General features: G+C 36.0%; 1 protein-coding gene across 1 annotated transcript in view; it reads right to left on the reverse strand.

The window, feature by feature from the left end:
* The window catches only part of LOC110098387 (2-oxoglutarate-Fe(II) type oxidoreductase hxnY), a 30848-nt gene extending 18351 nt beyond the window's left edge, over positions 1-12497 (reverse strand). The window contains exons 1-4 of the mRNA XM_020825208.2: positions 12188-12497; positions 11359-11554; positions 4299-4397; positions 3632-3683 (exon numbers count right to left, since the gene is read on the reverse strand). Of these exons, the coding sequence (XP_020680867.1) occupies positions 3632-3683; positions 4299-4397; positions 11359-11554; positions 12188-12301 (461 nt within the window). The 5' untranslated portion in view covers positions 12302-12497. The remainder of the gene's footprint in view (positions 1-3631; positions 3684-4298; positions 4398-11358; positions 11555-12187) is intronic.
* Positions 12498-12906: the final 409 nt, after the last annotated feature.

A 12906-nucleotide genomic window follows, 5' to 3' on the forward strand; every position in this document is an offset into this window, starting at 1 on the left:
TTATGAAAGACATATAATAATGAAGAATACAATTTTGAGGAACAAAACCATGATGATTTGACGACAATCCAACTCTAACCAAATGTGTTGATTCTCCACAAAGCTAAATGGGCAATTAGTATCATCTGGCTCTTGAATATGTGAGATATGGAGCACCGCATCGAACTTCTACAACATAAAGAAGATCGCATATGATGAATGCAAAAACAAATTAGCTCTTTTGGTCAACGTCAACTATCTTGCAACTATACATAGCAATTCTTACGAACGCTAGAAGACACGCAATTAGCAGTGACAATCCACCAATCAAGCACATCAATTTTCTACAAGCAGAAGGGTTCAGTGACATTACAAGAGATCTATACCACAGCTAATATGTCAATTGAAACTAGAAAGATCTGACATACACTGAAAACAACGATGTGACACATCGGAACGCATTCAAGTGAGCATCAATACATTATATTGCAACTATCGGAGTTAATGATCAATATTTGGCAAATGTGTTGTTAAAGATCAATGCAAACTTGGTGATCTAAACTCACAACTACAAGCAGAAAGTACACCCGCTACTCCAACTACATCAAGGGCTGCAACAACCATCTTAGGAATGAATATCTCGACGTCAGCAAGGGCACAATCATCCAAGGTTGAAATGATTGATTCTTTATTTAGGCCAACAGCATAAAATGATGATGGTGGCATAATCAAGGAAGTTGCCCACTAATTCCTATACGAGTTTTGGGAAGAGAAAGTTGGAGCAAATCTTTATTCTTAAAGGTGGAGTGAGTGAATCTCAGTTCAACTAAATTCTGAATATTGAGTTGGATAAAATTATTGGGACTTGCAAGTTTCTTGATGAAAGATGGTCGTGCATCTAACACACCATCCACAGGCAAATACAAAAGGACTACGATGAACAAAGGTTCCTACAAGTTATTGTAGGAGACCCATAGTATATCTGTCAAATATCTCAAAATGCCCCCGCACATGCACCGTAATTTGTATACACATAGGTACACAAAAGGGGTAAGTGCAATCATAAAACACACATGGGCCCCGATGAGTGTGATGCTTTCACACACGTCACGTCTGGAGATGCTACGCGGGTCAATAAATTCAAACCTGATCCTCCTAAGCAGATAAATAGGAGTCGACAAGGTTCAACAAATAATTATAAAAATGCCCCCAAACAACCGCATGGGCCCCGGCGAGCGTATTATGGGTACACATGTGACATCTAGAGATACTCCGCGAGTCAATAAATGAATGTAGTTCTAGCCTGATCCTTCTATATGGATAGATAGGAGTCGACACGGCTCGAATTATCAAACGGATATACGGTCAGTGTGTCGACCAGAATATCTATTTTATACATTCATATAAGGCCTTCAACCAAGAAAATTCATTAACAAAGTCACAATGCCGACGAACCCAATCCCCTATGGGCAAGTTAATTGGGTCGACAAGGTTTAGTCAATGAAAGTAACCACAAAGTCACCCCGATGATGTTCATATTGAATGCAAATCTTAACCGGAGGGGTTAACTCCAACCACTTCAAATAATCTCAAACTTCTACAAAATATAAATATTTTCAAATGACATCATTCACCTTGATGAGGACCAATTTGAATGTAGATCTCAATCGGAGGGGTTAATTTTAAATATTTCAAATGTCGCCCAAATGTCCAAAAGTCCAAAATTCTAAAATCCTCCAAGTCTAAAATATTTAAAACTGAAAATATAATCCATCAAACCACTTAAAAAAACATTCATCCACCATCCGCAATAGTTTGCCGAGGTGAAAATTTTGAAAACAACTTCAGCTCACATAGAACAAATGCCTAGTCGAAAATATCACTAGGATTCATTCTCAAATAATCTCCTGCTAATAAGGACGTGGTACATATCTTCTAACCGGCAATTTTGATGCCCAATGGCACCGTAGGATAAACGGTGACCAAGGGCCCTCTGAACTGAGTGGTTTTACCGCCAAATGGCACCACGAAAAACCGATTATGGCTAGAGACAATATGTTCCTTAGTGGCATTAAATCCTTGAGGTATGAATCAATAGGATATAATCGATAGAGCACAAAGCCCTCTGTTAGCTAAGCTGGATTCAAATTTGTCCCCTTAAACAAATACCCACCCTAGGTCTACAAGGTCCCCTTAGACGAAGCAACACATGGCTGCCGACAAGGATCCTTCTGTCAGGTTAGGTCGACTGCCTCCTCAAATTTGTCCTCTTTAACTGCAAGATAGTGAAATTTTCAAGTTTTAAATATCAAACTTCTCAAATATCTTAACCCAAATTTTCAAACATCCAAACTTTTCAAATACATATTCTCAATGCTACTACTATACGTCTGATACTACATATCAATGAATATAACATATTTGATTGACGACTAGCATTAATCAAAAATTCTCTCTCATTATCAGGAGAGGTAATTAAATATAGGTGTCTGCGCCTATAGGAAACCAGAACTCAGATCATAAAGTCCTCGCAAAATGAGGAAGAAATCTGGGTAGTGTCTTATCTACAAGCCCATCTGCCTTTCCAAAATTTACCCCGAAACTTATTCTGTTAAAACTCCCCTGAAGAAAAAACAGCAGGCGGAGACCGGGGCCGAATTTTCGGAGCCCGCACCCTCTTCAATTAAGAAATAGTCTCATCTAATTCAACCCCCAAATCAGCCCTCTTCAATTAGTAAACATCTCCTAATTAATCTACTCCAAATCAGCCCCCAAATAAGCCCCTTTAATTAGGAAATATCTCATAATTAATCTCCTCCAATTCATCCCCCAAATCAACCCTCTTTAATTAGTAAACATCTCCTAATTAATCTCCTCCAAATCAACCCACAAATCTGCCTTCTTCAATTAGAAAACATCTCTTACTCCAAATCAGCCCCTTTTAATTAGGAAACATCTCCTAATTAATCTCCTCCAAATCAACCCCCTTCCTTATAAATTTCCCTCTCCTATTTGAATTCAAATAGATCTTTTTCTAACTAACTCCCTCCTTCATTCCCCTCCTATCATAATAAATTATTGTTTTGCTGGGCCCACATGGGAGACCGAAATCTCTCTGAAATTTGTTGCAGGTTCTCCCCCTCCACTACCTGCTGGGTTGGCCTGTCCAACCCCCATTGGCCTATAGCCGTAATAATATGTTTTCTATTTTCATCTCAAGTAACGAGTAATTATTAAGATTATATGTTTGTGGCTTGCGAGGTTATGATTGATTTTGAACAACCCATATCGGATATGCATTAAAAATTCAAGGTCCTTAAGCAACCTTCATCAATTGTTCAATCAAGTAAAACCTCAAAGATAGATTTATTGAGAGCAATAATATAGGAAATTACAAGAGGTTATTTCCAGAGAAAGGTTAGAAAGATCTTGAAAACAGAGTTAGGGAGAACTGAAATAAAATCTGAATCCCAAAAGAATGGCAAGGCATATTGATCTTAATGCACTAAAGGAAACTGCTATAAGCTTAATGGGTAGCAGTCTATCATGCACCTAAAAAAATTGCTAAATATAGCTTTAAAGATTAATACTAATTTGGTTGGTAAGTCTACCAAAAACAAAATATAGCAGTAAAAGGTAAAAGATACATTACAAGGCCTCTTTTTGGTACTGCTCCATAATCTGCCTCCAACCAGGTAAAATATCTTCAGAATACACAAAAAAAAGAAGGGAAATTTTTAGAAAATTTAATCTAGCTGAAAAAAAAATTTGAACTCAATGGTACTTGCAATCACAAAGTTCCATTTGTAAGAAAATGCATAGCGATCATGTAGATAAACCACAGGTCCACAAGCTCAAGTAAATTCAAAAAATTATAGTAAAGTTTAATTTAGAAAAAAGACAGTAATCAACAGATTATCGGAATTGCAGAGACATCTACATAGAAATTAAGGGATTCTGATGAGCAAACCAATTTATGGATGCAATGACTTAACAATATCAATATCTCATATAGTAATGCCGAAGTTTTCTGATTAAAAGGGATGTACAGAACTTTCAAATTCACTTTGACCGTCAATTAATATTTAGAAAACATGGGCACCAAAATAGATTCGATAGAGAGTAATACTATGATGAAATATTCTGTTAAGTCTTTATAATTAATTTACTGATCTCTAGTGGATAAATTTTGGACATTTACTTTCAAAAGTAAGCAAAATAAAGTCAATAAACTATGAGGGAAAAATTAAGAAATTGTCTCCTACATAGAAAACCTAGGGAACATGCTCTATATTGTACCTTCTGAACTAGTACTTTACCTTCTGAAGGCCACTGATTTGGACCATAAAACGGTTTTTCTATATCAGGATCATCTTCAGGTACTTCAACACCAATGTAATATCCTTCTTTGAAGTCACCTAAAATATCCAAGAATAACACATTTTACCATTCAAAGTTCAAACAATAAATAAAACTATTGCAACATAAGGAAATGATTCAAGCACCATCAAATTAGATAAGTTAATTATGGATCAAGGGGAGGATACTATGGGAAACATCTAAAGTTGAATTTTTGTTGACCCATAACTGTATACCAAACAAAAAAATATATATAAAAAAATGATGATGAAATCGCGTACCTAATGCTGGACCTATGCACATCGCTTGCCACAACAGATCCCCGAAATCCCGTTATCTGCACGAGTTCGGACGCTCTCTGCATGACCAACACCGCCAATCCCACGTTCGCTTTGAATGCGCCGTCCTACCTCACTTGTCGTTAAATAGCGAAGTGAACAAAGTGTTCAAGGCTGCTCGATTTCACTCCTTCAGCCCCTTTGACGTTGTTCGACTTCGCTTCTTCCTCGACTTTCATGGACGGATCGGAAGTTACGATATTTTGATCGGAAGCAACAAGGGAGCTCGCTCGCAGTGAAGGTCACCTTCTCCCTTCGTGCGCTTCTTCGGCCCGCTCCTGCTGTTCAACCCTGCTTGCTCGACGACTTTCCCTTCCCACTCGGATCGGAAACAAGAACGGGAGCTCGCTGAAGCTTGTCCAACCTTGCTCCCCTGACGGTTTTCCCTCCTGTAGGACCAGAAGTTTCAACATTTTGGCGGAAACAACAACGGGAGCTCACTGTGTGTGAAGTTAACTTTCTACCCTTCACGCACTTTTCGGCCGAATTCTGTGAATGTGCCGAACCAGAGAAGTTGAAGGAGAGGAGGATTAATGACTTGATTAGGTTTAATTAGGGTTAATCTAAATTAATTATAATTAGTTTGATTGTAATTATTTTAATTAACTATATTTATTATAACTAATTAATAATTAATTTTAATTAAATAATTATAATTAATTCTAATTAATTATAATTAATTTTGATTAAAGTTAATTTTAATTAATTAATACTTCTTTTAATTATAGTTAATTATTATTTATTAATTATAATTAATTAAAGTTAATTGATATTAATCAATTATAATTAATTATATCAATTAACTATAATGATTATAGTTAATAATTAAATTAATTAAAAGTAAATATAATTAATTAATATTAATTATAATTAATTAATGTTAATTATAATTAATTAATATTAACTATTAAATCAATTCATAATAAAAAAATTATCCCTTCTCCCTTACCTCGATCCTCAAGCTGACAGTCATCGAAGACTTCCCCAAGGTATAAATTTCTGACTTAAACCTCGCCCTCGACGCACTTGACGCGCCGGTGGATTCCCTATACGTGCTCTTGTAGCACGGTGGGGGGAAATCCAGTGCGAAAGGTGCGACGAGGGGGGTAAGCCCTATACACGCTCTTGTACGTGGTGGGGACTTTCCTCGACCTCGACATCGGTGCCAACGACTGCTACGCAAGGTATAATCTCCCAAATCTCATTCTCGACGTTTGTGGCGGACCGGAGAGCCACTTATACGTGCTCTTGTAGCACGATAGGAGGGAACCCGATGCGACACATATGGCGAGGTGGGTAAGCCCTATACACGCTTTTATTGCATGATGGGGAGAGCCACTGGTGTTCTCGTACGGGTACTGTTGAAGGCCCCATAGACGCTCTTGTAGGGTGGTGTGGTGGGATGAAAAAATGTACGGCCGCGATGTCTGAGGACACCTACCATCCACGCTCGAGTAGCGTGGTGGGAAGGCTCAGCTCCCCTATTTTCACCCAAATGGGGGATATGCCGGGGTGCTGCCGAAATTTTCACTGAAGTACACAAGACTTGAACAATTTAAAGACATCATTTGAGCAGCAATACAAAGGACAACAGATGACTCGTACTTGAACTGAAAGTATAGAACTTGGACTCAAATGAATAGTGGGCTTGTTGACCTAAACCTGAACAAAATTTGAATGATTTCTAAAGGTCAAAACCAAATAAAATAAGATCAAACTGGAACTAAATTCATATCAAGTGAAATTGAACTTGTAAGGACTTCAAAAGACCCTAAACTCGCACTTGAACTTGTATATTAAACTCAAGCTAGATTCAAACTTGACATAAACAACAAAGAGCCTGAACTTTCAAGAACAATCAGGGACTCGGTCTTGCATTTGATTTGGATATCAAACAAGATGAACAAGACTTTGGACATGAAGAACTCAAACTTGAAATGAACCTAGATGTTGAATTGGACTATGGTTTGAACATCAAATGAAAGGTATGAAGCATAACTTAAATGCCTAAGATAAAATTGTAATTTGGCAATGAGATAATGTTAATCTTGTTGGCAAAGATCAGTGACAAACGCAATAATATCTCTACATCCGGTGTCATCGTACAAGCTTCAAGAGGGAGATAGAATCCTCAATGCATGCGAGAGATGATCAAGGAAGCCTGAGTGATTTGGAATATGCAACCAAAGCTACAAAACTTCTTATAAACATGTACAATGCAACACATTTTGAAGCACATACAAGTCCTTACAAGGTCAAATGCGCCACATTTGCAAGAATAACAATTAACAATAAAATATATGAGTATCTCCCACATGCATTAAGGTGGGCCAAGATATGTGCAAGAATCATTTCAATGCATATGAGTAATGATATTCAATCAAGTCCAAATAATACCAATCCACTGCAAAGAATATAAATGTCTTCTATATGCAACAACGAAGAACTCGAAGCACAAGCAATGTTGCTTGTAGATTGAGATGGCAATATTGTCAATTGATATTAAAAGATTCGTCCTTGCAAGCAAGTACATCAAAACCACATGAGAATGGTGAAAGGTGAATATGATGCAGAAATAATGGCTCTTCTACAAACACTTCCAAGAGGTCGTAGTGGATACAACGAGTCCCTGCAAATGAATACGAGTCACTTGTGGATAACAACATTGAGAGTATCGTAAGTACAACGAACCACTATGGATACAAGTACGGATATCACCTACGACAACGGTGATTAAGATCTTCAAGTACGTCGGGTATAAGGGCAACCCGATGTACGAAAAGGGACACCTCCTGGCATAATGGAAGAGAGGTTTGAACAAATTAAAACTAAACTAACTGGTGTTGCAAAGTCTCTTCTTAGTCTTATACTTAAAAAGAAAATAGTTATGGTGTCCACAAACACTGAAAATAGCAACTCTACTACACTAAAGATCTTGAAAGGGGATCTTTTCAAGACAGCAGTCATTGATTTCAAAGTCCAAAAGAACCCTCCCAGGTGAATGAGAAAAGGGGAGTCAACATCAAGATGAGATGCCTCATAACATCAAGACCATAACGCCACCGGACCCTCAACATCCATGCAAGCGGGCAGAAGGCGTTTACAAATATTTGCAGAATACCCTTGCACATGCACCGTAGTTTGTATACACATAGGTACACAAGGAATAAATACAAACACAAAACCCGCATGGGCCCCGGCGAGCATGTTATTGGTACACACGTGACGTCTAGGGATGTTGCACAGGTTATTAAATTTGAACCCATCATTCTAAGTAGATAAAAGGAGTTGATAGGATCTAATTATAAAATGCCCTCAAACACAAGTATGGGCCCCGACGAGCGTGTTACTGGTATACACGTGACGTTTAGGGATGCTGCGCAGGTCAACAAGTGAATTCAGATTCGAACATAATCCTCCTATGCAGATCAATAGGAGTCGACAAGGTTCGAACCATCAAAAAAATACACGGTTGTGGCAACCGATGTATTTGTTTTAATATATGAATATTAGGCCTTCAAGGCCTATAAGCAAGAGAATTCACTAAAAATAAAAGTATGAAGCCTACGAAACCCGATCCTCCTGAGTAGGAAAATAGGAGTAGACAGGGTTCAAATCATTAAATAAATATACGGTCACAAAATTGACCGGAATATTTATTTTATACATTCATATCAAGCCTTCAAGGTCTTTAACAAAGAAAATTCACAAACAAGGGCACAAAACCTATGAAACCTGATCCCTTATCGACAAGTTGATAAGGTTGACAAGGTTCAATCAAATAGAAATAACCTCCTTCACCCTGATGATGGCCATGTTGAGCAAAGATCTTAACCGGAGGGGTTTACAAATATTTTCAAATGCTATCCCAAATACCCACAAAAAACCAAAAAATTATAAAATCTTCCAAAAATCCAAAAACTATCCAAAAACTCCAAAAATATTTAAAATTGAAAATAAACCATCAATCCACTTAAAGCAAAAAATCCACCCACCCTCCGCAACAGTTTGCCCGGGTGGACAAAATGAAAACTACATAATCTCACAAAGAGTCAAATGTCTAGTTGAAAATATCACTAGGATCCATTCTCAAACAATCTCCTGCCATTAATGATGTGGTACGTGTCCTCTAACCGGCGGTTTTGTCGTCAAACGGCACCGCATGATAAACGGTTATAACCCGGGGCCCTCTAAACCGAGTGGTTTTGCCGCCAAATGGCACCACAAATACTGGTTATAGCCAGATCGAGCCAATACAATCCTTATTGGCATCAAATCCTTGCGATATGAATCAATAGGATATGATTGATAGGGCACAAAGCCCCATGTTAGCTAAGGTGGATTCAAATTTATCCCCTTAGACAAACATATAACCTAGGTCTATAAGGTACCCTTGGACGAAGCAACCCATGGCTGCCGATAAGGATCCTTCTGTCAGGTTGGGTCGACTACCTCCTTTGACTAAGTAGACCAAGGACCACGATGACCCAGGACGACGGAACCATGGGATCTTGATCGGATCCATCATCCATTCCCCCACCATCCGCTTTAAGTGTAAGATGGTGAAATTTTTATTTTAAATATCAAATCTTCAAACCCTTCAAATTCTCCAACTATATCCAAAGCTCATTGTTGCTACTATATGCCAGATAACATGTATTATCTACGTATTTGATTGACGACTAGCCATAATCGAAAGTTCTCTCTCGTGATCGGGAGGGGTAATTAACTATAGGGGCTTGCGCCTATAGGAAACCAGAACTCAGATCATAAAGTCCTTACAAAATGAGGGCAAAATCTCTGAGTAGTGCCTTATCTACAAACTCATCTGCCTTCCAAAATTTACCCCAAAATTTAATTTCGTTAAAACTCCCCTCGCCGAAGAAAAAACAAAACAGTCGCGGGCAGAGGGCGGGGCCGAATTTTCAAACCCACAATTTTCAAGAATCGAAAAATGGAATTACCTAAATAGATGACAAGAAGAGTGCCTTAATAGCAACATGATAGTGCCTTAGAAAAATGGCATAGGAAAGTACCTCCCTTGACTCTAGCTAGTTTTATGAAGAACGCTATTTTTTTTTTTTTTTACCTTAGTAACTTCTTGTCATACACCAAATAGATTGAAATTATAAGGAACATTCCCTTTTTATAGTCACCATTTTCTCCTTTTCTTTGGTTAAGAGATATAGAATCGGTTTGGTCTGAAAGAATTGAAAGAGAGGAAATCAAAATGGAAACTTTGAAGGAATTAAAATTGAAATTTTTTTTCACCCATTTGTTTGGTTTCGAAGAAACAGAGCGGAAAAAAAAAATCATCATTATTTTGTTGAAGAGAATTTGAGTTATCTCTAATGAGGTAGAGACATGTGAGTCTTAACAATGACCCTTTATTTTTCTTCATATTTTTTTCTCAGCAGAGTTGAAAAGGGAGTTGTTAATGGAAAAAAAAAAACATTTTTTTCACATTGTTTAGAATTCTAGATAAATCCAATTACCTTTAAATTCTATTGCAACAAAAGCAGCCAATATGAAATTTATATCTATATAGAAATATAACAAAGCAGACGAGAGAGTGTGACAAGTGGATTTGCTATAAGAAGGTTCTATTTTGAACACGTGTTATCACCTATTTTTAAAATAAAAAATTTTAGAAAAAGAGGGAAGGTATTTTATCAAAGACTATAAAATTTTAAAATTCTTAGATGAGATATTTCCCTCTTTTGTTTAAATTATTTTTAAGAAAATGATATTGGAATTATTTTTCTTTCAAGTCATATGATCTTGGAATTTGAAAAGGCAATTATTAGAATCTTGTCAAATCATTTTGTTTTTGCCTTTTTGACATATTTGATTTTAAAATTCCTCATATTTGCATTTATGACTTCATGCATATCCATATACTCCATAATAAAGAAATTAAGAAAAGAGAGGAAATGTAAAGAAGAATGGACCATGAGAATGATATCTCATCCAATAACTTTTTCCCTCTTCTATTGCTAAATTATTTTTAAGAAAATGATATTAATTTTTTTTCTTCCAAGTAAAATGATATTGGAATTTGAAAAGGTACCATTGGAATCTTTTCAAATAATTTTTTTCTTGACATATTTGACTTTAAAATTCCTCATATTTACATTTAAGACTACATGCATATTTACAAAATACATGATAAAGTAAATAAAGGAGAGAGAAAATGTAAAGGAAAATGGGCCAAGAGAATAACACCTCATCCAAAAATTTTAAGATGTTAAATACTTGGATGAACGGAGCTCATCTTGGTCTGTTGGTTGAGAGCTTTGGAAACCAACCCAGATGTCTTAAGTTCAAGTCTTGCGTATGTGATGTGTGTGTATGAGTTTTCCTTAATTGGCCAAAATGTCCCCAAAAAAATACTTGGATGAGGTATTTTTCCTCCCAATCAAAATTTTTAGATATTAAAAATATATATTAGAACACAAATTCAAAATTAGGACAAAACAGAGGGGGTGGTCAAATATGGTGGAATAAATGGAGACCATTTAAATCATGTTCATGAGAGAGATCATTAGTATAGCTTTTTAAATTATTTCTTTCTTTTATTGAGAATTAATTTTGAAATCAAACGCATGAACTAAATTATTCGCAATTGTGATTTGTAACATTTATAGGTGACTACGCAAAAGCAATAAGATTGGAAACAAACCGTGCACTTGATTTTCAGGATCCAAAGTCTCATCTAGTGTGGGTGTATAACCTCGATGCTTTTCATTACGAAGCAGCTCCATTTTTTTATGTAAAGGTAGATCAAAAAACTTTCTACTTCGGAAGAAAACTTCATTCATGAATTCCTCGCTAATACCATGATTAATTACATAGAAAAATCCAGAATCTAGGCAAGCCTGCAAAAGTAAAGAAAACATAGTGCTGTTAGCATCACCAGAATACAGCTCACTGATATATAAAAGAGACAAATATAGTAACAATATCATATCTAACATTAGATTTTTTTTTTTCTTTCGACTATTTATTTCTCCAACTGTTTTTGGCTTTTAGAAAGAATTATAAAACAAGTACTTGTAATAACTTATTTGTAAGGAATAATAAAAAATTTTGGGCCATAATAACTTGACTAAAATTTAGCCATGCTGGATCTAATTAGTTTTGGCTGAGTGTAATACATAAAGAAAATTCAGAATTTATAGTACACTCATCTCAAAATTAATCCAGTTATATTAAGACACATAAAATTTGATCAACTATAAAGATCCCATTTTTTCCCTAATAGGATGGCTATGAACATTGAAGTCCAGTCACATCGACAGTAAAACAATACAATTATAGATACTTTTAAAACATTTGCTAACTATACCCGCAACTATCAGACAGATATTACACTAATTAAACAACGCCATAACGTAATCAATTTCAGAAAAAAAAAAAGAATCAAAAGCCCTACATAATAATAAAAGAAACCCTAAAATACAAAATTTCAGAAACGGGACAACTACAAAGAAATTCGAGGGAAAACCGACCTGCTTGAGGAGGGAAACGGATTTCTGGATGTCAGGATCCGAGATACTGATACAATTTAGGGCCGTCATATTCGCTTCGGCGGACGTGGCTGCCCCACAAACCGTCGCTGCCATCTCAGCCCCACTTCTTCTACTGTCGAGAATTCAATTCCTCTTCACGTCTCATCAGACTCTCTCATCTAGCTTTCTGCAGAAATCCAGTTCCGGAGTGACCTAATTCAAGCAGCAAAAGGAATGGAATCCTTGGTCAATGGTTCTAATTTCTCTTCGTTCGTAGTGATCAGGCTTCATGTAATCATGTGTATTTTTTTTTTTCTTATAGTTATACAAGATTTATAAGTATATTTATTTTTTATTGTAATTATATATGAATTGCTAATCAGAATAGCTATGTGGATAAGGCACGACAACTATTTACTAATTATTATAATGAATATATATTTGTTGCACTGTTTTTAAGAAAAAAAAAATTGTTTAGCTTTCAATTACAATCAATATCTAATTATATATAATTTAAAAAATTAAGATGTAAGTATTATTTTCTGACACAAATTAAGACTAACATTTAAAAAGGAAAATTATCAACTAAGAGATTTTAGATTCAAGTATTACGTATGTGAAGTGTGTACGAATTCACTTTAAAATTTTTGAAGGGGTCAATCCATCTATAGATATAAAAATGAGATTTCTCATTTAGCCATACCCTAATAGATGAAAAT

The sequence above is a fragment of the Dendrobium catenatum genome, unplaced genomic scaffold (genome assembly GCF_001605985.2).
Source record: "Dendrobium catenatum unplaced genomic scaffold, ASM160598v2 fragScaff_scaffold_1675, whole genome shotgun sequence".
Taxonomy (NCBI): domain Eukaryota; kingdom Viridiplantae; phylum Streptophyta; class Magnoliopsida; order Asparagales; family Orchidaceae; genus Dendrobium; species Dendrobium catenatum.